The 26,848-nt window shown below is 38.7% G+C and overlaps 1 protein-coding gene across 3 annotated transcripts in view; it reads left to right on the top strand.

Annotated features, from left to right (window-relative positions):
- The window catches only part of MYT1L (myelin transcription factor 1-like), a 399,784-nt gene that overhangs the window by 367,066 nt on the left and 5,870 nt on the right, over nt 1-26,848 (top strand). For 2 of the 3 annotated variants that reach the window (XM_006863966.1, XM_006863964.1), the window contains exons 20-21: nt 6,248-6,339; nt 15,615-15,718. In XM_006863966.1, coding sequence (XP_006864028.1) covers nt 6,248-6,339; nt 15,615-15,718 — 196 coding nt within the window. Of the gene's footprint in view, nt 1-6,247; nt 6,340-15,614; nt 15,725-26,848 lie in introns of all 3 variants that reach the window. The other variant, XM_006863965.1, reaches the window with a different exon arrangement.

Genomic DNA, 26,848 nt, shown 5'->3' with positions numbered 1-26,848 from the left:
AAAAAAAACTGCCTCTATATTTCCGACCCTCACAGTCAGTCCTAATGGAAGGTATTCACTGTTGTACCACAAGAGTCTTATCCCCATTTAGAAATCTGCATTTTAAATAGCTTCCAGATCATTCTGGGCATATTCAGGTTGAAGAATCACTTGTCTAGTTTATTTTGTTGTTGTTGTTAAATGCCATCCCATAGTGACCCCGTATAGGATTTCCAAAGAGTGACTAATGAGTTTGAACCCATTCCAACCCATAGTGACCCCGTATAAGGTTTCCAGAGAGTGACTGATGAGTTTGAACCACCAACCTTACAGTTCAAACCAACCATGTGGCTCAATGCTTATCCTATGGTGCTCTACCAGAACTCCATTAGTTCCCTATTGTTATTGTTAAGTGCCATTAAGTTGGTTCCAACTCATAGCAACCCTATATAGGGTTTCTGAGGAGCCACTAATGAATTTGAACCACTGACCTGGAAGTTCAAACTGACCTTGTGGTCCAGTGTTTATCCTACAGTGTCACATAGGACGCCTAGAACTACACTTAATTTCATTTGTTTCTAATAATACATTTTACTTTGTTGAACATGTCTCTTCATTACTTCCTATCCATGCAGTGAAATAAAATTCAATCTGACTACTTTATTTTCATAGTAGGAAAATTCCAGATGGAGAGATAACTAATGTATGTGACTACTGAAATACATACACAAAAGACAGTTTTTAAAAGCAAAGTAGGCAGAAATAAGACTTTTTGAACAAAGGTAAAATAAGCATCTGGCTTTGTTGCTAGTATAGACTTTGCCGCTGACCTGGCTCAAAGTGGAAGCCTCCATCTGACTTCCAATATTTAACTAGCTAAAGCCATCAGAGTGAAATCAAAGATAAAGTGCCATTGCACTCAGTGGTTCTCTTTAGCAAATAGCCAATGGGATGACTGTGAGTGTCTGAGCTCACAGATGATCAGATCACAGTCAAGAACCCCTCCAGTGGGAGGACCTACAGAAGCCACCTTATCACTCACTGTCATTTCACAAATGAAGAACTTGGGTTCTAAGTGAAATATCTCTTCACTGTGCTGTCTGATTAAAACGAAAGACCACAAGAAGAGAGTGGGTGATCAGGATTTCCCTGAAATCAAGTTAAAGGAACAAAAAATTGCACTGTGTATGCTCTTACTGTAAAAACCTTAGTCTTGGCATTTCTCAAAACATTTGCTTTTGGCTGTTGCTTATAAATTGAGAAAGTATTACTTGGGAAATGCCCTTGATTTCTCACACAGCTTCTCCTCCCTATGAGGTCCTATTTCCCCATTGGCTTCACAGCATGAATTGAGAACAAGAAATGGAAGCAAAAATTATATGAAGTAATGGGTGCTTAAAAAGATTTCTCCTTCCCCCTCTCTTCTAAGAGAGGATCACCAGGGCTTAAAGCTTCTCAAGACCCCAAGATCCATAAGGGCACAATCATATGACTAAGCCATGGATTGTTTGCCTTGGATCATCCAAAAACAATGCAAATTGGAAAATATTTAAGTGGTTCATTAGTGATGAGTGAGGCTGAATTTTTACCATAGTACTTTATACCTTCAAACTCAATTTTCTTTTTTTAAGAGAACAAACAAAAAGTAGTTGCCTACTCTGGTTGTTGTTGTTAAGTACGGTTGAGTTGTTTCAACTCATAGCCACCTTATATAGGGTTTCTAAGGAGTGGCTGGTAAGCTTGTACCGCTGATCTTACAGTTCAAATGACCTTGCTGTTGTTGTTGTTGTTGTTGTTGTTAGGTGCCATCAAGTTGGTACCAACTCATAGCGACCCTATGCACAACAGAACAAAACACTGCCCAGTCCTCAGCCAGCCTCACAATTGTTGCTACACTTGAGCCCATTGATAGTGCCACTTTGCCAATCCATCTCACTGAGGGTCTTCCTCTTTTTCTCTGACACTCCACCTTACCAAACGTGATATCCTCTTCCAGTGACTGGTCCCTCCTGACAATATTTCTGAAGTATGAGAGACAAAGTCTGGCCATCCTGGCTTTCAAGGAACACTCGGGCTGTACTTCATCAAACATAGGTCTATTTGTTCTTTTAGCAGTCCATGGTACTTTCAGTATTCTTCTCCAACACCATAACTCAAATGCATCAGTTCTTCTGCAGTCTTCATTATGTGCTGTCCAATTTTCACATGCATATGAGATTATTGAAAATACCATGGCTTGAGTCAGGCACACCTTAGTCCTCAACTGACATCTTTGTCAGTCCAGCATATTAACCCACAGGACCACACTAGGACTCTGTGTAGATGTCCCTGACGGGAGCCTACTCTGAGAGGATGGATGTATTATAAGGTTTAAATGAAAGTATACAGGAAAGCATGAAATGCAGCTCCATTTATACTGGATGCTACATTTGTGTGTGATGTTATGCACACATGGACCCACACAGAGAGTTAAAAAAAAAAAAGTATATGTTTGGTCCCTGCCCTCTTGAAGTTTACAGTGTAAAGAAGAAAAAGTTTAAAAATAGGTAAACAATTTGTATCCAGCTCTTTACGATACAAGGCAAACAAGAGAAAGCCATGATAGTGAATACAGGTGAGGGAATGGACCAGGACCAACAATGACTACAGACCTGCTTACAGAGAGTGGTTTTCCCACAAGGGAACATTCACAGGGCCAACCATGCTGATAATTGTCAGATGTCCCAGATCCCAGCCAGATTTATGCATGTTCCTGAGCTAATCTGTTGTGTGATTCTATAGGATGACTCTTCCCTTATCTCTTTAAACGGGAGATAGATTATTGAGCAGATTTGGACATGGCTATTTGCTTGTAGTTGTTGTTGTTTAAGATCTTTTTTCTATATTTAATTTTTTTAAAAACACTTTTATGAGGCAAGTATGATTTTTATTCCCACTTTACAACTAAAACCCTAAAGCTGAAGGGTGGACACATTGTTGTTAGGTACCACTGTGTAAGATCTAACATGCAGGGACTTGTCCTGTGCTATCTTCACATTCATTGCTATGTTTGAGCCCATTGTTGTAACCACTGTGTCAGTCCATCTCGGTTTGATGATCTGCCTTTTTGTTTTTTTCCCACTGATCCTGTACTTTATAAGCATAATGTCCTTCACCAGGAATTGGCCCCTCCTGATAACATGTCAAAAATATATGGAATGAAGTCTATTAAGTTCTTGTTGATACCAGGTCAGGCTACAGAAGACTAGAAAGTCACATAGAAATATAGTATAAAGGAGGGTTTTTTTAGCATACGGAAAAGGAATACCTGAAGGAGAGACATGCCACAAACAGCAGTCTCCTTGTGATCACAGTCTATGATGATTTATAGTGAGAGGTTAAGCTGTAGTGGCAGTTTCCCATGATTTCACATGGCTTTCCATTTGCAGAGTTCCATACTGGTGTGTCATTTCCCTGTCTCTTTTTTTCCCATGCGATGTGTGCCTCTGGTATCCATGATGGAGTGTAAGATTTCAAGATGGATTCCACTTCAGAGGCAACTGGGATACTTAACAAAACCAATCTTGCTCCTGCCCTGAAAACCAGTCAAGGGGGTCCTTTAATAGGTAGCTGATGGTTAACAACCCACAATGAGTACCTGAATACGGAAGGAGGGCTCCCAATCACCACTAGGTTTTGGACACACTAAGAGATACTCTCTTATTTTGTTTGTATCCAGGCCCCCCCTGTCCTTTGTATTTGGATGGTTGTTTATGGTTCAAATGATCTTTTCTGAGCAGTCACAAGTAATTTCTTTCCTGTTTCCTTACCATAATATTGTTATCCTCACTTCTAAGATTACACTTCTTCCAAAACAGATTTATTAGTTCCTTTGGCAGTTCAAACAGTGAGTAAATAGTCAAATTAGGATTTAAGCAGAGATCATATGACTCTAGGCCTCATCCTTCATTTATTTTCTTAAGTTTCTATGCTTTATATATAGAAAATCACTAAGTACTGTTAGGACCCCTTGTGGCCTAATCCAGTAGGAGACCCCAAAAGATCAACAGGACTCTAGTTTGATGCAATAGCAAGAGGTTTATTTCCAACTTGCTGGGGTCCACCTTCACAGACTCCTAAAACAGGAGACAAAGGCGACCCTGACTTACTATACACACAAGTTTTTATAGGCTTTCAGGAGACAGATTTGTGTAACAGCATATGTACGGTTTCTGATTGGTTACTGATTCATAATCTATACTTCTACTGGTTTGGGCATGAAGCAAGCATTCTATTCTATAAATTAATTGGCTTTGGAATGGGATAGAACAATTAATTGTGAGTGTGTGGTCAGGATGTTTTCCTAAGACAGATGTTTGCAGCTGTTGTATTATCACTGCCTGGGTCAGTCTGACCGTTATAAATTTCTCAAGGATTCTTTTTGATATTGAAGTTTTGAAGTCTGGCCTTGTCCTTGGTGGGAACTAGGGAACTAAGGCCTAGTTTATTTGGAAGATTTCTTGAGGCCTGACTAAAGTTTGGTCAAGTATCTAGGCAAAATCAGCTGGGGCCTTACAGTACAAGGCACTAAACAAGCAGTTGGAGAAATGAGATACTATTCTTGCCTCTGTTGCCAACTGGCTGTTAACTGAATGAATAATCTCTGCCTCAACAATTTGATAAACACTTAAACTCTAGTGTAGGAAAAAGAATATAGGACCTGCTTTAAATGATTTCAAGTCTGGTGAAGGGACTTAGATTTAACAGATCTTTTCAAAACCCTCTAGCAAGATTTTCAAAAAGAAAAAGGCACATAAAGCCAAGGGTACAAAGAAGTTGGATTTTTGGTGAAGGAGAAAATAGGGCTTGTAAAAGTAGAATCTTGAGAAGAATTGAGTTGTTTGATTTTCAGCTGTGGTGGAAATAGATAGCAATTCAACCATTTCTATGTGTACAATTCAGAGGCATTGCTTACTTTCTTCAAGCTGTGCAATCATTCTCACTCTCCTTTTCCAAATGGTTCTACCATCAGTAACTCAAAGTCCTGTTAGCAAAACTCCCTTCTCCCCTTTTTTACTACCTCTTGTAACCACTAAAAAATTATGTTTGTTTGTTTTTTACCAGGAATGCTAGATTATATAGGGTTAATCTTTTCATTACCTATTTATACATAATTTTAATAAAATTCAATTAACAAATATGCCTGTAACACTTATAGGTACCTGGCAATGCACTGAGTATTCTAATGAGCAAACGTTAAGAATATTAAAATCTAGTTAAGTACATAAAAAAATTAACAAGTAATGCAAAATTTTAAATGTCAAATGAGAACTGTATACAGGGAAAGTGCTACGATGTATTTGCACAATGAGAAGACATGGGGAATTTGAAGACATATTATATATTTGAAAGTATTAGCAATTTAGTTTTAAAAACTTAGGTGAGATCATGAAATTTGACATCTGAGATTTACTGCTATATAATCTATTTGGGGAGTCCTGGTGTGGCACTGTGAGTTAATGAGCTTGACTGCAAAGTCGGTTTGAACATAAAGGTTGGTGATTCAAGCTTACCAGTCATTCCTCAGAAACCTTATACAGGATTGCTATGGGTCAAAACTGACTAGACAGCACTTAACAACAACAATCTGTTGGGAGAAGTGGGAGGGGAGGTAAATGAAACAAGATTTTCCATGATGCGATCATTATTCTTTTCTCTCTACTTTTGTATAAGTTTTAAGTTGCTTATTTTTAATTCAGCCTTTGTATATGCTTGCCATTTTCCACATAACATAGCTTTTTTTTTTAAAGTTTTTATTGTGAATTGAGTGTTAGTTTACATAGGAGAACATCAGCTTTACACTCATCCTATCCTACTTCATTTCATTGCAAATAACATAGCTTTTGAAAGTAATATTCACGCCATAAAATTCTAAATAGCTCTGTATTGTATACAATGAAACTAAAGTGGCCTTCCCACCACATAATCCCACCTCCCTGCCCTGAAACACTGTAATCATTATTTATGTATCAGCCCACAAAATGTATATGAATATACAAACATAAAGATTATACAGTATGCACTCAATTTTTCATCTTGATGTGTATATAACTGGGCATTCTATATACATTGGTTTTTCCCTTTTTTTTCCATTTTAGAAGTTTCTCATGGACAACTGGCCTAATAAAATAATGTTGTGGTTGTGCTTTGTTTTGACCATTCTGTCTGCTGAACTTTGAGGCTTTCCTTAGACTTGTGAATAATGGGCGATTTCATTTCTTGTCCTCAGTTTGTCAGGATGCCCCAGAGCCACATCAGCAATGAAGAAAGCAAAGCTGTCTGGAGAACAAATGCTAACCATCAAACAGCGGGCCAGTAACGGTAACCACAGTCTTTTCATATTTTTCGTTTCATCTGTACATGGAAATAAGCCCAAAATTATACAATACAACCTCAGTTCTTGTATCCTTTCATTCCTCCAGGACTAAGGACAGCTATAGTGCAGAAACAAAGAATTCTAATCATACCTGTAAATCTACTCAACTCAGTCTTTCCAAAAATCATCTCCTAGACTTCCCTACTCACTAGAATCACACACCTAAATTAAAAAGAGCCTTCAACATTAAGCAACTTTATCCCCAAGAATCTGGGAGCAGACATTGCTTCCTTTGCCTTTTCCTGACTCAAGTCCTCACTCCTCTTACCCTCTGTAAGTCTTAACTGTTGTTGTTGTTGTTAGTTGCCATGGAGTGAGATCTGACTTATGGTATGTTACATATAACAGAATAAAACTGCCCTATCCCGCATTTTCATCATCTTTGAGATCTTTGAGCCCATGCTTGTGGCTATTTTGTCAATATGGCTCTTTTGAGGGTTTCCCTCTTTTTCCCTGACTCTCTATTAAACCTGATGCCCTTTTCTAGTGCTTGGCCTTTTCTGATGACATGTCCAAAAATCTCACCACTCTCATTTCTAGGGAGCATTCTGGTATGAGCAGAATAAGAGGAACACTCAGCTGCACAACAGTAAAAGAATGAAGACGGCACCTATCCTCTTTCCTTCCTTCTTTTCTTTTATTTTCAGCTTGTCCAGCTGCCTGAAGGATTTGCTTGCATCTATCTACAAGATCCATTCCCTTGCCCTCTAAGTGTCTCTGTTGATGCAAACCTTCATTGGTGGTTATGTGCTGTGTAGTCGGTTCCGACTGATAGCGACCCTGTACAATGTTCCCGAAGCTGTAAATCTTTACGGGAGCAGAAAGCCTCATCTTTCTCCTGCAGAACAGCTGGTCGTTAGCATGTATAAATTCCTAGAGCGAAACATCACAGAGGCCTCAGGAGAAGCATAAAGGAGTAAGAAAAGCTGTATATGTCCCATTGTTCTCATAGTGCTACCCTTGTTGTTGCTAAGTGCCATTAAGTTGATTCTGACCCATAGCGACCCTGTATAGTGTTTCCGGGGGAGCAGCTGGTGAGCTTGAACCGCCGACCTTGCAGTTCAAACAGCTTTGCAGTCTGGCACATTAACCCACAACACCACACTAGGACTCCTTAGAAACATTTTAATTTGCAGCTACTATTTAGCAAACATGTCACATTTTTAGAGTAGAACTTCTATAGGATAAGCACTGAGATGCCTAACCCTAAGGTCAGTGGCTAAAATCCACCAGCTGCTCCTCAGAAACGCTGTACAGTGTTGCTGTGAGTTGGAACCTACTTGACCACACTTAATAACAACAAGGAAGACTGTAAAGATGAATAGGAATTATATGAAGTTTGATTTACCATGTGTCACAATGAAATCACTAGAGTGACACTCCATTTGAAATTAAAATAAAAGATACTATTGAAGGAATAATTACATTTTATGAAATAGGGTTATTTACACTGTAGCCTACAAGAAGATGGGACTTATGGTCTGGCGTGCAGGGGAATCAGTGGGTTTTCATTTTGTAAAGCAAGAAACATAAATGGCTTCCTATAAGGAGCTCTGGTAGCGTAGTGGTTACGAATCGGGCTGTGAACTGCAAGGTCAGCAGTTTCAAACTACCAACTGTTCCGTGGGACAAAGATGAGGCTTTCTGCTCCCGTAAAGATTTACAGCCTTGGAAACCCTGTAGAGGGTCACTATAAGTCGGAACTGAATCCATGGCACACCACCATCAAAGGGAAGTGCAGGGAAACAGAGGGAATTTTTCAAGGAGTTGTCAAAGTACAAACTTCCTAGACATTAATTCTTAGCCTGGTATTAGTAAATCCTTATCTCCTGATACAACTTGACTAAGGTAACATTTCTAAAGCACAGAGTGCAAACATGTTTATGTGGGGGTTTTGCGACTGATTGTAGCTCCCTGTCATTTTAGTTGAAGTCCTTGCCGTGCAAAAACTAATTCATTTGATTAAGAAGTGAAGGTTGAATCTATTGTGTTCAGGTGCCTTTGAAATGCCTATTTCATATGTAGTGTGCAGTGTTTAGGCGATTCACCAAGTGATTCATGGAGCAATTAAGATACAAGTAGTTCATTTTCGCATATTAAAGCACCAATCTTCACTTTTTTGTGTGTTACAAAGAGTTAAGACTTGTATAGCTGAGATTAGCCTTTTTATTTAGTTACAATTTTGCAAAGAAATTAAGCAGAAATGCTATTAACTCCCAACACGTGAAAATTTAATTTGGGAGTGAAGATGAGTAATAAAGAGTTGCTACATATATTTGTTTTGACTATAAAGTTGCTTATAGTTTTTAGCTTTATTTAACATTATCAGTTCTATTTTGTAATGTCTGCCAATTAATTGACTTTTCTGAAGACAGCTGCATAAACATTCTTAATAAGCACCAAGCAGTTCTTTATCAGTGTTAGAAATTCTGACTCTTGTCTTCTTTTTTATTAGAACAGTAACACTTTCACAAGGAAAAGGTGGAATGGCTTTCTATAGAAAGGTAGAAATGAAAACCTTAGCTGAATTCAAAATAGAATTCCTATTAAGGTCTCAAGTCATTTTTTTCAGATATGCCAACACCTCAGCCTATTTTTGGTTTGGTTTGGTTTGAAGTTTCACCTCCATATAGGAAACTAATGAAGTAAACGTTCTTGGCCATTCACCTGTAAGTCCCATATCAAATTTTGTACGTACATTCTTAACATATACACCAAGCAAATATACTCTTCAAATCCCACAAAACATGGGTCATTTCTGGACTGAATGCATATATATTTAAAAAGATATCCATTTTACAAAAATGATCTTCAGGAGGAACTATTGATGCTCCTAAACTATAGCATTGCTTAATGGTTGGCTCTTCCCTCAAATAATCACTTTACAATGAAACAGAATCTGAATAGTGCTGGAGTCCAGCTCTCACAGGTCCAGGGGTTTGGAAGGAGACACGGAGAAGGTGAAGTGAAAGTAATCAAGGCATCTCTGCTTAGTTGGCTGGAGGAGGAGAGCTCACTCCGGCTTAGCAACATCTTTATTTTATAGTTCAAGTTACAGAGTGCCTCAAAGTGTTTTCCTACATTTCATGATTTCATTTTTAGATCATTACTCATATTGATTACATATTTTATTATATCATTCTTTTCCTATATCCTTACATAGTGTTTAATAATGAATCTCTTGAATTTTATGTAACCTTTATTTTAAAGTTCATAAACCACAAGTTTCCTCCCTGTTCTCATCATTCTTATAGGTGACAGACTGTTTTTTCCTATTCTTTGTAAAGGTCATATCTACTTTTAACATCTTAATTAAATTCCTTTCCTGTTACAAGTTATAGTTATTTATTAATTTTCTTACCCCACACTAGCCCATTGTCCCCTTTAGTTACCTATTCTCTAACCTATACAAGACTCTAGTCATAGCCCATGAAAATTTCCCAGCATTTATTTAGTTCAATTGTTCTTCTATAACATTCATTAAATTGTCAGGCTATGGGTGTTTCTTTAAAATCTCCTTTGAATCTGCTCCTGTAAACTTGAGCCAATTTATGCAAGACTGATTTTTCCCTAAATCCATGCTTTTCTACAGAACCCATATTAGGAGCCGTAAATGTAGCAATATAACATATCCCCACAAGTGGAATCAGAACCATCCCAAAGAAGAGAGATAAAGGGTGATTTCCCAAAATACATCTGCAGTGTTGATGCTTCTTCTTTGCCGGGACTGTGTCTAACGGCAATAGGGGGTTGGCTCCCGACAGAATAGCACCCTAATCTATCAGTGAAATTAATCTAATGAAATTTGCTATCATTAAGAGAGGGCAGTTTGAGCCCACCAGCTGCTCCATGGAAGAAAAATGAGGCTTCTGCTCCCAAAATAATTTAAAGACTCAGAAAACCCTATACAGGCTCCATATGAGTTGGAACCAATTGGCAGAACTTAAACAACATAGTCTGCCACTTAGCCATCTATTTTCAATATTAAACAAAGCATGAGAGACAACTACCTTAGCTTAGTATGAATCTGCCTACAAAAGTGTTGCTTATGCCAATGACAAGCTCAAAATAATTGGTCCTAGCATGTGACCAATTGATTTACCATAATAAAATATATGATATTTGTATCTTAAAGGCTTGGATTCTTTTAAGCCTAGCATTCTTTCTCACCACAACTTCACTTATTTTCAACACACAATTAGGCGCTAAAGAAATGGACATTAATTAGACAATCCCTTCCTTCTTGGGTGATGCAAAGAGTTAATACACCTGGCAGCTAGCCAAAAGGCGGGAGGTTTGAGAGCACCCAGAGATGCCATAAGAAAGTCCGGGCAATCTACTTCCAGAAAATCATCCATAAAAACTTTATCAGGCACATGTGATCACTATGAATCAGAACTGGTCTTCAAGAAGTCTTCAGACTAGCTTATATAATCTCGGGTGGAGTAGCAAATGACCTACTTTTAAGACACTAGGATAACCAGTCTCCAGTTGTATCAGTGATTAAGTCTCAATCATTAAGGTGCAATACTTATTGAGCTCTGACTATGATGTGCCAGGGACTTTCCAAGTTAATTTGCATAACATTTTACACTAAAATAACCCTGTTGTTAAAGCAAACATTTTTAGATCAATTGATCTGAGTGTATGTCAAAATGTATTACTCATTAATGAAGAAAAGAGCAGTTGGATAGCATTGCATTTTCAAAAAGAGAAAGAAATAAAGAAGTGTCAGGATTGAATTGTCCTCCATAGAACAGTGTTACTACCCTTCCAAAGAACCGGGAAGGCATAACACACTCTGCAAAAGAAGATAGAAAAACAAAAGGCTTAGGGAAATGAAAGAAAGGTTTATTAAAAGCACAGACATTCTTACACAGAGAGCTAAGAACAGGCATCCACCTTGCGGAAGGAGAGAAGGTGGAGTCCCAGGCACAATTTGGTTCAATATACATCCCTTTGTCCTGGTATGGCTCTATAGGATAATGCACGGAATCACGAGGTCGGTTTGAGCTGTAAAGTTAGTGGTTCAAATTCATCAGCTATGCCTCCCTAGGAGTAGGAACTGACTCAATTGCATTTAACAACAACAACCCCTTTTGTCAGTGGGCTGTTCTGGTTCCAGTGCCTGGGGATGTGCCATTTCCTTGAATCCTGTTTTCTGAGGTTTCAGTTTCTCATTAACTAACTTCATTTTTCCTTACTGTAGTATCCCTTGTCACCTACCCTCTTAACTAACTTTATTTCCTCTTGCAAAGAATCTTCTCTCTCCCACCAAAGAAAAGTACAAATACTTTGTACTTTTCATTTTCCATTGCAATTATTGTTGTTGTGAGTTGGAATCCAGTCAGTTCAGACTCAAAACAACCCTATGCATAACAGAATGAAACTTTGTGACTACTGGTATGTTTCAGTACACTGACTATTGTTCAGTAACTTTCAATGTAGACGGTTAATCTTCCAGCACTATATCAGACAATATTCTGTTGTGATAAGGTTTATCAGTTGATAATTTCCAAAGTAGTGACCCAGACTATCTTTCTAGACTGTTTTATTCTAGAAGCTCTACAATAACCTGTCAACTATAGGTTAAAATAGCCATGACCTATTTCAACATCTTAACAACTTTAAGGCTGTAACAGTACATCAAACTGATGAACAGGCTGTAGACTGCATCCTTAAAAGTCAAAAGACTTGCTTTCATGTTGCCCTAACTATGCTATGAGTCGGAACCAACTCCACAGCCTATCACCACCATCACCACCAGCTATAATAGCAGTTCAGAGCTCATCCTACAGCGTCACACCAAGACTACTATTTATATTGGGGCAACATAGAACCAACTCTTTTCATTTTTAAGGATCTAGTCTACCACCTGTTTATCAGTTTGTTGTATTGTTACAACTTGCATGTTACCATCACTATAAATATGGAGTCCTGCTATGGTGCTATAGGACAAGCACTGGACTGCTAACCCCAAGGTCGGTGGTTCAAACCTCTAGCTACCCCTTGGGAATGCTATACCGGTTGCTATGACAACACGTGGAAATCTTATATAAGATATCACTTGACAACATAACAACAAGCTATAAATATGGAAAAGACTATATCCATCTCTTTGTCTCACTATCTCTTTCTGTCTTTGATCAAGTATCATGAATGCAAAATCTATTTGAGGTCACTTTTATGTTTGCATGTGTGACAGATGAGTCAAGAACACCCACCTTCCTCATTTAGAAACCACTATTAAGTTGCAGAAGCTGACTTGAGGACATTCATGTCTTTAAGTTGTTAAGTGTCATGGAGTTGGTTTGGACTCCTAGCAGCCCTGTATAGGGTTTCCTAGGAGCAAATGATGGGTTTGAACTGGCAACCTTATGCTCAGAAATTCAGTGTTTATCCCACAGCACCACACAAAGATTATAGATTTTTTTCCTCAAGCATTTATTTGAAAAGGAGAATTACTTTAAATGTCCTTGAATCTCCTTTCTAGCTCTAAAATACTTCTTTTATTTATTTTAACTTGAGAAAGAGTCTGCTTTCATCTCTGCCCCCTACCCTCTCACCCACAAGATTATCATTATTTCCTTGATCACCTTGAATGATCTCATATAATGAATTAGCCCTCAGTTATCTTTGAGCAGCCAAGTGTAAATTGGAGTTATCAGCAGTTGCTCTTCCAGAACACCTTTGCAAAAAAAGTTCTTTATATGCCTGTTCGTTTGCTGCCTAAAGTTGTGCTCTCCTTTGCTTTATTTCTTTTTTTTTGCCAAACCTCTAGCAGAGAAGTGTTTTTAAGTGTGATATGTGTTTTTCTTTCTTACATTTTTTGTTTTTATAAAAAACTAAGGAAAGCAGCTCTAACTATTATTGAACACTTCCGAGGCCAAGCACTGTGTTGGGAACTTATGTATATTTTATCACATTAATATCCCAACAAGTTGTGCAGCTTCCGTTTTACCTATGAAGAGAAGGAAATTCAAAGAGGCTAAATAATTTGATCAAGGCCAAGCAACTTAAATCCTCAATCAACACTCTTGGAACAAATAGTCAAGAAATCAAAAGACATATTGCATTAGGCAAATCTGCTACAAAAGACCTCTTTAAAGAGCAAAGATGTCAGTTTGAAGACTAAGGTGTGCCTGTCCCAAGTCTTGGAATTTTAAATTATCTCATACGCACAACAGAAAACTGATGCCTTTGAATTATGGCGTTTTTGAAGAACGCTGACTATACCATGGACTGCTAGAAGAATAAACAAATCTGTGTTGGAAGAAGTACAGTAAGAATGCTTCTTAGAATAGAGGATGGCTGGCAAAACTTCATCTCATGTGCTTTGGTCACATAATCAGAAGGAAACAGTCCCAGGAGAAGCATCATGCTTTATAGATGGTCAACAAACAAAGAGGAAGACAATCGGTGAGATGGATTGACACAATGGCTGAACAGTGGACTCAAACATAACGAAGACTGTAAGGATGGCACAGACCAGGCAACATCCATTCTGTTGTACACTGGGTCACTATGAGTTTGAATTGACTCGACACCTAACAACAACAATGTGATTTTGGCAGTCATCAGACAGAACCATCAGATGACTGGTGGTGGTGGTTGTGTGCCACGGAGTTGGGTCCAATTCATAGCGACCCTGTATAGGGTTTTTGAGGCTGTAAATCTTTACGGAAGCAGAAAGCCTCACGTTTCTCCCACAAAACTGCTGGTAGATTTAAATTGCTGATCTGTTTAGCAGCCCAGATGACTTGTTGTTGTTGTTAAGTGCCGTGGAGTCGGTTTCGACCCATAGCGACCCTGTACAGGGTTTCCGAGGCTGGGAGTAGAAAGCCTCATCTTTCTCCCGCGGAGCAGCTGGTAGTTTCGAACTGCGGACCTTGCGGTTCGCAGCCTGATTCGTAACCACTACGCTATCAGATGACTAGGCATTGAAAATGTCCTCTGTAAATAGAATAATTTGCTCTTGTACCCACATATGGAAAGACTGAGGAATCTACTCCAACATCTTCAGGTGTTCATGCTCATTGTCAGCCATCAGGCACAACACTACTTTCTACCTGTCACGGTCATAAAGATGAGCAGAGAAACACATTGCTGGGCGCTTTCATTGTAGCAAAGCTATTGTTGCTGTTGGTTGTTATGTGCCGTGGAGTTGGAACCGACTCATGGCGACCCTGTACAGGGTTTCCGTGGCTATAAATCTTTATGGGAGTAGAAAGCCTCATCTTTCTCCCACAGAACAGCTGGTAATTTCAAACTGCTGACCTTAAGGTTCGTAACCAATGCAGCTTGTTAATTTTGTCAATTGATACATTTTTCCACATTCCAAATGTGAAGTTTTTGTTTTTTGTTTTTCAATTAGTTAAATGTTATATATCCAGAAAATTCTTTTATACCCACCTACCTAGAAGCTATCACTGTCTCCGAGGTCAGTCACTTTTACATTAGACTGTATTATTTTCATAAATAAGTATATAATACTGAGTTCTACTCTTGGTTATAACAGTTATCTGTTTTCCTAGCCAAAACATAAATACCCTGAGAGTAGAGATGGGTCAGTTTTGTATGCAGGTATACCCACAAAGCCTGACCCAGACTGCACATTCACAGAGTGACTGGATGAGGAAATGAGTGTGTGAGCACATGTGCATATGAATAATGAACGCAGCAATAAATGGCTGAACTAGTAAAAACTCCTGGACAAAAATAGATGGTTTCTTTCAAAGGGTCAAGTCTTTGAGACTCTGACTAATTATTCCTGTTCTGTGATTTGGAAGATATCCTTAAAGTTAAAATGTTAAAATAACTCAACATTTATTAATGTTCCATTTCTCTATTTTCCAGACCTAATGATTGATTTCCAAGTTAACTATGTCTCTCTTCTTAAGCCAAAACTTAGCTGGCATTAGAGGGGCATTTTACCTTTGAATGCCTGTGCTTCTTTGCATTTTATGCCTTCAATTAATCTTTCTCTTCTCCTCTTCCTTCTTCTTTCCTTCTCCTTCTTCCTCATCTTTTTCCTCTTTTTCTTAGATTTCTAAATTGGGGATAAGAAGATTTAGGAACAGAAAATGACACAAGCTGCAAATCATTTTTTTATTTCAATTCATAACATGTATCTTCCCCACAATTGCCAAGAAAATTCAAAATCCTAGCTGTAGTACTTTCACATATGGTAGTTTTAATGTTCTTATATTTCTCATTACAGGTATAGAAAATGATGAAGAAATCAAACAATTAGATGAAGAAATCAAGGAGCTAAATGAGTCCAATTCTCAGATGGAAGCTGATATGATTAAACTCAGAACTCAGGTAACAGTTTTTTGAAGCCCTAAATGTTAGCTTTATATATATACCATTATGCCAGAGGAACATGACAAGTCTTTAGAAGAGGTGCCACCCCCCCTTTTTTTTTTCTTTACTGATCTTTTTGATCCTTTACTTTTTTACATGTTGGTCTTCTACTGAAATAATAATATGTTGTTGTTGTTAAATGCCATCCAGTCAGTTCTGACTAATAGCAACCCTGGTAGGTTCCCAAGGGGCATCTGTTGGGTTTGACCTGCTGATGTTGTGGTTCCCAGTCCAGTGCTGATCCTACAATGCCACATCAGGAGTCCACTAAAATAATATAAGTGGTGTTATTTGCTGTAACAGAGAGACAATCAGTTTTCTTGTTTTCTGTTTGTTTTTAAAGAAATACCATTGTGAATAATCATCCCCAGAGGATGGCCTATATCAGCAGCAGATTGGTTGCTTTTTTTCCAAGATAGTTTGGTCATAGTGTGCCATCGAATTGGTTCTGAGTCCTAGTGACCCTATATAGGGTTTCTCCTGAGGAGCGACTGCTGACCTTGTGATTAGCACCCCAACATGTAACACACTACACCACTAGAGATCCTTCAAGATAGTTTAGGACTTTAATAATATTGAATTGCTATATTTGTGACAGTCAGTATTATCAACCTTACAAAAAAGGAATACCTACTACATAGAACAGGAGTCCTGGTGTGGCGCTATGGATTAATGTGCTGGACTGCAAGGTCACTTTGAACCACAAGTTCCGTGGTTCAACCTCACCAGCCACTCCTCCGAAACCCAAAACAGGGTTACAATGAGTCAGAACCAACTTAATGGCACTTAATAGCAACAACAACAGTACCTAGGACAACCAATCAGTGCCTGGGTTTCGTGGAAAATCTTTGATGCATGAGCAAATTTTCAGAACCTCAGAACACAGGCTGCACAAAGATGTGCAGCTGGCAGGCCTGCATTGAAGAAGGAGGGAAAGAAGAGACATTTATTGAGCATCTTGATAAATATAAGTGCCACAGATCAAATTAACTTGAGTCAAGCATGGTCAGTCACCAGATTCCAAATGACATCTGTTCCTGACTGTGTCTAAGAATTTGTAAGCAAGTCAGAATGGGTGCATATGGTTTTAATTTAGCCTTATTTTAGTCCATGAAAAGGCACCAATCCTTGTCAAGGATTTAAAAGCTGCATGTGATTGTGATGAAGAATTTGTTATGAGTAGGGGCTGATTCAAGTATTTCAAAATGAGGGCAAACCTACATAATATTAAATGGCAAATAGAAGTTGTCCATAAATCAGAAATTAGTAAGAGAGGGACTGCCTGTAATTTCATTTCATTCTCACCAATGGCCTGCAAGGTAAGTACTACTACATATTACAGATGGAAAATCTGAAGTTCTTCAGCTACCCCAAGGTTATAACTCACCATTGGTCAAGATGGAATCTGTATTCAGTTCTTTCTTCCAAGCCAATGGTACTGCCTAATGTGCTTAGCTACCCTGCTAAGCATTACATTAGCCTTTGAATCATCTAATGTGGGTTCTATGGAGTCAATTTTCATTGCTCATAAAGATAGCCCCTCCACTGTGTTAACACAGGTAAGGGATGTATTTCTGTTCTACTAGAAAATGTATCTATACTCCGGCTCCATCATTGTGGACTTAGAACAGTCTATCCCAAAGAGGGCACTTTTCCAATAGTAGGCAGTGCTCTTGAATATTCTTAGAAGAAGCTTCTGCAGGTTATTTGAAGTTAGTTCAGTTAACTATGAGTGAGTCCAGAGAGCTAGTGATTATGATGGCAGTGCTACCAGCTATCATTTACTCTGTTTTGTTATATGAGATTACTATCCAAAAGGCTTGGCATGGATCGATTAATGTAGTCCTCCTAACAACCTCTCAAGGTAGGTCCTCTTATTATCTCTAATACATAAAGAAACTATTGCTGCGAAAGATTGTGTAAACTGCCCAAGGTTTAATAACGGTAGCCATTAGTGATCAACAGCTCCACTATGCTGCCTATCGCTTCCACACATTGTACAGCAGACTTCACTCCTAGGGATGGGTATGGAGAGTGGGGGTGGTCACAAGAATGGGAACATCTCAGGAGACGTGGCCTCACCAAAATAACTGAATGGAATTTCCTTGTTTCCCTGCCAAGTATAAGGGTGAAGCAAACTATAGAAATAGGTCTACCTGCTCATGATTATTGCTGCTAAATAGTTTGATACCATCCTAGCCTTAATGGCACTGTGATTAGGCCTTGGACTGCTAACTGCAAGGTCAGCAGTTCAAACCAAACATATACTACACAGGAGAAAAATTAAGGCTGCCCAATCCTGTAAAGATTTACAGTTTTGGAAACCACATTTTATGGTCACTATGAGTCTGGTACAACTCTGTCTGTGATAGGATAATATCCATGTGCCTACAGGGAAGACCAGTTAATACCACTATTATTCAAATTTATGCACCAACCACTAAAGCCAGTGAGGATGAAATAGAAGAATTCTATCAAATTCTTCAATCTGAAATTGATCAAACATGCAATCAGGATGCATTGATCACTACTGGAGATTGGAAAGCAAAGGTTGGGAACAAAGAGGAAGGATCAGTAGTTTGAAAATACAGCCTTGGTGGAGAAATGATGCTGGAGATCGCATGATAGAATTCTGCAAAATCAATGATTTGCTCATTTCAAATACATTCTTTAGAATGCATAAGAGATGATTGTACACATGGACCTCACCAGATGGAATATATAGAAATCAAATTGACTACATTTGCAGAAAGAGACAGTGGAAAACCTCTATATCATCAGTCAAAACAAGGCCAAGGGCAGATTGTGGAACAGACCATCAACTGCTCATATGCAAATTCAAACTGAAGCTGAAGAAATGAAGAAAAGTCCATGAGAGCCAAAATATGACCTTGAATATATCCCACCTGAATTTGGAGATCATCTGAAGAACAGATTTGATGTGTTAAAAACTAAAGACTAAAGACCAGAAGAGAGAAAAGTTGTGGAAGACATCAAGAACATCATACATGAAGAAAGCAAAAAGTCATTAAGAAGAAAAGAAAGAAGGAAAAGATCAAAATGGATTTCAGAAGAGACACTGAAACTTGCTTTCCAACGTAGAGATGCTAAAGCAAATGGAAGAAATAAGGAGGTACAGGACCTGAGCAGAAAATTTTAAAGATCAGCTCGAGAAGATAAAGCCAAATATTACAACAAAATGTACAAAGATCTGGGTTCAGAAAACCAAAAAGGAAGAACACGCTCAGCATTTCTTAAGCTGGGGTAACTGAAGAAACAATTCAAGCCTCAACTTTTGTTATTGAAAAGTTGTTGAGTGAATAATAAATTATTGAGTGAAGCAGAAAGCATCAAAAGAAGATGGAAGGAATACACAGAGTCACTGTACCAAAAGGAAGTGGTTGATGTTCAGTTGTTTCTAGAGGTAACATACGATCAAGAGCCAATGATACCGAAGGACAAAGTCCAAGGTGCATTGAAGGAATTGGCAAAGAACAAGGCACCAGAAATTGATGGAATAAAACTTGAAATATTTCAAGAAAATGAGGTGGCACTGGAGGCACTCACTCATCTGTGCCAAGAAATTTGAAAAACATGTATCTGGCCAACTGATTGGAAGAGATCTGTATTTGTGCCCATTCCAAAGAGAGGTGACCCAATGGAATGTGGAAATCTACAGATAATATCTTTGATATCCCATGCAAATAAAGTTTTACTAAAGTAATACAGAAATGGCTGCAAGTATATATTGCCATAGAACTTCCAGAGGTTCAAGCTGTATTCAGGAGAGGAAGTGGAATGAGGAATATCATTGCTGATGTCTGATGGACCTTGACTGAAAGCAGATAATACCAGAAAGATGTTTACCTGTGCTTTATTGACTATGCAAAGGCTTTTGATTGTGTGGATCATGACAAGCTATGGACAACATTGCAAACTATGAGTATTCCTGAACACTTAATTGTGCTCATGAGGCAGTTGTTCGAGCAGAACATGGGAACACTGAATGGTTTAAAATTAAGAAAGGTTTGTATTCTTTCACCATACTTATTCAACTTGTATGCTGAACAAATCATCCAAGAAGCTGGGTTATATGAAGAAAAATGTGGCATCAGGATTGGAGGAAGACTCATTAACAATCTGCAATATGTAGATGATACAACCTTGCTTGCTGAAAGTGAAGAAGACTTAAAATACTTACTGATAAAGATCAAAGACCACAGCCTTTGGTATGGATTTCATCTTAATGTAAAGAAAACAAAAATCCTCACCACTGGACCAATAAATGACATTTTTATCAATGGAGAAAAGATTGAAGTTGTCAAGGACTTCATTCTTGTTGGATCAACTATCAATACTCATGGAAGCAACAGTCAAGAGATCAAATGACATATTGCACTAAGAAAATCTGCTGCACAAAAATCTTTTTTAAGTGTTTAAGAGCAAAGATATCAGCTTGAGAACTAAGGTGCGCCTGACCCAAGCCATGGTATTTTCAATAACCTCATATACATGCAGAAGCTGGACAGTGAATAAGGAAGACAATAGAAGAATGGATGATTTGAGTTATGGTGTTGGAGGAGAATATTGAAAGTGACATGGGCTGCCAAAAGAACCAACAGATCTGTGTTGGAAGAAGTGCAGCCAGAGTGTTCCTTGGAGGCCAGGATGGCCAAACTTCATCTCTCATATTTCGGACATATTCTCAGGAGGAAAGGATTATCTGGAGAAGGATTTCATGTTTGGTAAGGTGGAGGGTCAGAGAAAAAGAGGACGACCCCAGTGAGATGGATTGGCAAAGTGGCAGCATCAATGGGCTCAAGCGTGGCTACGATATAGTGATGTTGGCCCAGAATGGGGCAGTGTTTCGTTCTGCTGTGCATAAGGTTGCTGTGAGTCAGTACCGACTCGATGGCACCTAACAACAAAAACAAAACAGACTGGACCTTTCCATAAGACTTGCCCTATGTTTTGGGTCTGAAGAATAAAGTTACAGCTGTGTGGTTTTTCTCAGCCAGGTTCATGGAGGATGCCTTTAGGTCAGAGGACTGCATAGCCACAAATGTAGTTCATGAATATCTTTTCTGGTATAGAACATGAGATGACTAAATCAGCAATAATTTGTTTGATTGGTTAAGGTAAAAATATCAATTTTTGTTGCTGGTAGATATCATAGTGAGTTGATTCCAACCCATAGCAACCCCTTGTGATAAACAAGAACTGCTCCATAAGATTTTCTTGGCTGTAATTTTTATGGAAGTACATTACCAGTTCTTCCTCCCACATAGCCATTGGCTGGGTTCTGTTTTACCAACTTTTCAATTAGCAGCTGACTACTTAACCATTTTTACCAGCAGGGCTCCTTAAAAACAAAATAAAACTATCCTCATGTTTTATTCTGTTCATAGTGTTGAAAATGCTGATCATCTGAAATTATTATTTCCCTTCTGGATGAAACATTTCAAAGCATTTCCTGATGACTCAGAATTTTCTTATCTTAGTGTTAAGATCACAGTCTACTGGGTAGTTTCAAGCATTAAACAAACAAACAAACAAAACCTGCTGTCTAGTTGGTACCAACACATAGCCACCCTATAGGGCAGCATAGAACTGCTCTCTTGGCTTTCCAAGGCTGTAAACCTTTACTGGAGCAGACAGTTTTTTTTTCTTTCTCTCATGTTGTGAGTGGTGAGTCTGACCTTTCTCTTAGCAGTCCAAATGTTTTATTCTATTCATAAGGCTGAACATCTTAAATTATTATTTCCGCTCTAGATGGCACATTTCAAGCATTTCCTGATGACTCAGAATTTTCTTTTATCAAGTTCACAGTTAACATCACTGAAAAACAGTTTTCAAACTATTGTACCTTACAAAAACCCAAGAAATGTGTCCCACGCTGTTTTGCAATCATTGATTGATGGAAAACTACTCTATCCCTCTTCCTCCCACAAACTGTTCTTACCCTCCAGCTGTGAGTGAGGCTGTAACTGCTAGAACATAGCAAAGGCCAATCAGGATAAATGGCTGAGCTCATCTAGGGCTAAGTGTCCCTTTAGTGAAGAATTTGTAAGATCATGAATCCTCTTTGGTTGAAGAGACATTTAGACTAGAAATATATGATAAACCACTGTGCATGCTTGGCTTTCCTCTTCGGGAATCAATTTGTCTATCACTAGCTTTTCTACTTTTTTTGATATCAGAGGTGAATATTTGCTTCTAGCTGCATCTGTTTGCATCTGGTGTCAAAATTAATTTTAAGGGTTAATGTTTATTGTCATTGACTTGGCCAATGAAAGATGTGCCTTGGAGTGGAGCTGCTTATACTATGAAAGGTAAGCCCAACATCTTAAAACTGAGCTCAGAATACATAAATATAGTTCACAGTGCTAAGGATACACAGAGCTACATCTTCCCTAAACATTACAGTTTGTGATGCTGGAGTCCAGTGCTCAAGTACTGGGAAGGATGGATATTGAAGATCAATCTCAAATACAGAGCTACGCAGCTGGTAGCACAGGCAACATAAAGTCATGGTATTTCTTAAATGGGCTATACCTTGTGCAAAACTTAATAGAAAGCAATAGAAAATAACATGCACTGATGATGCCTTAGCAAATTTCCTTTATATCTTCCCACCCCCACCCCATCCCCGCCCATATGGTTAGTTATCTGCTGCTTTCTACCTGGCTTTTCAGGCTTATAAAGTAACACATACTCTCCTTTGTTAGCTCCTTTCACTTCATCCTTTATCTTTAAGTGTTGTATAGAAGCTTTCTTACTTGTCTCAAATATGCAGAAACATTAAAGGTTTTGATGCTTTGCTGCTGATTTTCACACTCTCATTCCCTTAGTTTAACTATTTCAAGAATGGGAGATGATGCCTTATTTCTGTATATTTTTGTTAAGTCTGATTGGAGATCAAGACAAAGTTTCCCCATAGGGCCACTTAACAAATTAAATCACATTATGACACAGGGAGGAGTCCATGGTTACAAACAGTTATGAACTTGACTACTACCCAAAAGTTGTGGTTAGAATCAAACATAAGCCCCTCAGAAGACAGGCCTGGTGATTTGCTTCCATAGATCACAGCTTTGAACACCCTACGGAAAACAGTTCTATGTGCACACATGGGGTCACCATCATTCAGAATCAACTTGATGGCAGTGAACAACAATAACAAGATAATAAAGGGAATGCAGCTTTTTTCCAGAATCCAAACCTATAAAAGGCAAAAACAACCAGCAAGATGCTTATGGAATAAACAAGGACTCGTATGACATTTTCCCTTGCAACAGAGTGATTTGAGGATGTAAGAGACCATTCTGAGCACTTTGACTCCATAGAAGTGACAAAGAAACCCTCCAAAGAATTCCAGAAAGAGCCCTTGGAAGTGGGCTCTGATGCTCCCCAATAGTTTCCCTTTCATCTGCTTTACATACTGCTGTTGATGTTGTGGTTGTTAGGTGCTATCAAGTCAGTTTCAACTCATAGATTCCCTATAAATAACATAATGAAACACTGGCCATTCTGGCACCATCCTCACAATCAATGTTACCCTTCAGCCCATTGCTGTGCCACTGTGCCAGTTCATCATGTTTGGGGCCTTCCTCTTTTTAGCTGACCTTCCGCTTTACCAAGCATGGCCTTCTCCAAGGAATGGTCCCTCCTGATAATATGTCAACAGTATGAGAGATGAAACCATCCTGGCTTCCAAGGAACATTCTGGCTGCATTTCTCCCAACACAGATTTGTTTGTTCTTCTGGCAGTCCATGGTACTTTTAAATATTCTCCTCCAATAAAATAACTTGAATGCATCAATTCTTCTACAGTCTTCCTTATTCATTGTTCAACTTTCACATGCATTTATTGACTATTTATTATTACCATGGACTCAAGCACAGAAATACATAGTAATAAAACTCATTCTCTGCCCTCATAGAATATCTAGAAATTGCTTATTATAGAGCTGAGGAAAAAAAATCACTCTAAGAAACACAAGGGGCCCTTGTGTGGCACTGTAGGGTAAGCATTGGACTGCTAACCACAAGGTATGTGGTTCAAACCCACCATTTGCTCCTGAGAAAGTTTATAAAGGATCAATATGAGTCAGAACCGACTCAGCAGCACTTAATAACAACAACAACAACAAGGCACACAAAGTGAGTCTAAGACAAGAATGGAAGCAATAATATAACCAGGTACAGTGAGAGAAGTAAAATAGAAAGTGTGAACATGGATGGTCTTAACGGTTGGAGAGACCACACCACCCTTGTTATCAAAGTCTTTAAGGAAGGAACAGTCTTTCAAATTGGCACTAAAAAGAAATGTAGGATTTCAGCAGACAAAGATGGGGCAAATGGGAGAAGAACATTTCAGTCATATTAAGTACCGTGAAGTCGGTTCTGACTCTTAGTGACCCTGCACAGGGTTTCCTAGGCTGTACATCTTTACAGAAGCAGAAAGCCTCATCTTTCTCCCGCAGAATGGCTGGTAGTTTCGAACTGCTGACCTTGAGGTTAGCAGCCTGATTCGTAACCACTGTGCTACCAGAGCTCCTTATTTCAGGCATAGGGAGGCACAAAAACAAAACTTTGGCAGGGAGAGAGAAATAGGGAATATGTTTCCAACTAATACAGTTGTCTATTGGTGAAATGGTCAGATCCAGCATAGTTTTGTTAGGAAAGTGGGGACTAAGAATTAGAAAATAAATGAATAGTAGTATTTTGAGGCAGCTAACTAACCTCAGGGTTAGCAGTTTGAAACTACCAGCTGCTCCATGGGAGAAAGATGAGGCTTTCTGCTCCCATAAAGATTTAAGCCGGGAACCCTATACAGGGTCTCTATGCGTCGGAACCGATCCACAGTACATAACAACAACAATGAACTGAAACATTACTTAGAGTCTGTCTAGTGGGCTAAATGATCTAATGGTAAGCATCTTATTAATGATAGTTTAGCTTGTGATTATAGTCTTGGGTCACAGTATTTCTGCATCACTTACTAGATTATAAACTGTTCTACCTGTGACCTAAACTTTCTCTAAGTAATCCAGCCTCTTTATAATTCCTAAATACCAATTTCTATTCATTTTCAAGCATATACCTGGACTTCAAATAACTTGTGTCCATATATATAATGCTGTTGATGTTGTTAGATGCTGTCCAGTCAGTTCCAACACATAAGGAGTGGCTGGTGGGTTTGAACCACCAACCTTTCTGTTAGCAATCCAGGGCTTAAACTACAGTGCCACACACCAGGACTCCATGCTAATGGTAGAAGGCATTTTTCCCTTAGCAAAGATTCATTACTGGAATTTATCTGCTTCTGTCTCTCCACTATTTACATCTTAGAATAATTACATATTTTGTGCTTATTCTGAAAAAGTTTGTTAAACATACCAGACCATCCTGAGTACTCAGCCAATACCAGGATTAGTAAACTTTTTCTGTGAATGACCAGATAGTAGCCATTTTAGACTTTTGGACCACATGGTCTTTGTCCTAATGACTTAGATCTGCCCTATATATCTTGGGCGTAGCCATAGACAATATGTGATTGAAAGAAAAACCTTATATGGACAACTCTGAAATTTGAACTTAACAACATCCTTAGCTCACAGATTATAGAAACATAGGCAACAGACTGGATTTGACTTGTGGACTTCACTTTTTCAACTCCCGCTCCTTGGAAACACTATGTAGGGTAGCCATGAGTCAGAACCGTCTCAAAGGCACTTAACAACAACAACAGCAGTAAGTCTAGAACAAATACTGCTCTTTTTATGAAATGCTTACTTAGGTCCAAAAAGTGAGATGGTGTAAATTTGTCTGTGTAAACAAGAAGGACTTGACCTAGACTCATTTATCAGCCTGACTGCTCATAATGACAACATTCTTGAAAAGATCTCAAAATATGCAAGGTACCTGTAGCTAGCAATTTGTGCAGTCTTATTTTTTAAAATAGAGAATCAACAGAGAATTCACCTTTCTGAGCAAGTTCTTCTCTTTGCCACAAAAACGTTGACTCAGATTTGTTGTTCTTGTTAAATGCCATCAAGTCGATCCCGACCCATAGTAACCCTGTGTAGGGTTTCCGAAGAACAGCTGGTGAGCTTGAACCACCAACCTTGCAGTTCAAACTGCTTTGCAGTCTGCCACATTAACCCACAGCACCACACCAGGACTCCTGACTCAGATTAGTACATTGGAAATGCTGCCAATGATAAATTTGTCTTCCTTTTCCTGAAGCTAAGAAAAGTTATAGGGTGGCGTAGAACCACATTGCCAGGATTCTAGTCCAGGTCTCCTAATCCAAGTTCAGAGCCCTGTATACTATGCCAAGGTCTTTCCTTGTATATTTATATACCTGTGAACAGAAGTATCATTGAAGCTTTTTTTTTTTTTTTTTTTAATTCTAGACATTGCTGAAACATCTGGTATCCATGATTGCCCTAGAATGTTCTGAAACTAAGGCATCCTCAGAAGCCTGCCTTCTGTCCTACCTCTGCATCTCCCTCCAAAACATGAATCAGCCTCCTTCTCAGATATGCTGTTGTTGTTGTTAAGTGCTGTCAAGTCACTTCTGACCCATACTGACCCTGTATAGGGTTTCCAAGAAGCAGCTGGTGAGCTTGAACTACCAACCTTGCAGTTGAAATGACTTTGCAGTCCAGCACATTAACTCACAGTGCCAAACCAGGACTCCCTTTCTCAGATACAGGAAGGGCTAAAGACATGCACCTTTTCTCAATCACCTTTTTTAGTAGTGCTGTAGTCACCATTAGGACCGTGTGGTGTTGGCTAATATCAAGCACGTCTTATGTTGATTTGCTTTAGTTTGGATCCTTTGGACTAGATCCAATCCTTAGGAGTAACAAATGTCTTCTTATTGCAAAAACCTCTGCACATCTTCATAAGAGATTCACATTGGACAGCTATTGTTATTCCTATTTTTTAAAAAAACAGTGCTCAAGATTTGCCCAACTAATCTAATAAAGCTGAATCCAGTAACATCACTTAGACTCTTATTTTTTTAGCATCCTAGAGAAAGACATCAGGTAAGTGAATAAGAGCAAGGAGGACCCT

The sequence above is a fragment of the Chrysochloris asiatica genome, unplaced genomic scaffold (genome assembly GCF_000296735.1).
Source record: "Chrysochloris asiatica unplaced genomic scaffold, ChrAsi1.0 scaffold00058, whole genome shotgun sequence".
Lineage (NCBI taxonomy): Eukaryota > Metazoa > Chordata > Mammalia > Afrosoricida > Chrysochloridae > Chrysochloris > Chrysochloris asiatica.
This window is presented reverse-complemented; position numbering and strand designations above follow the sequence as displayed.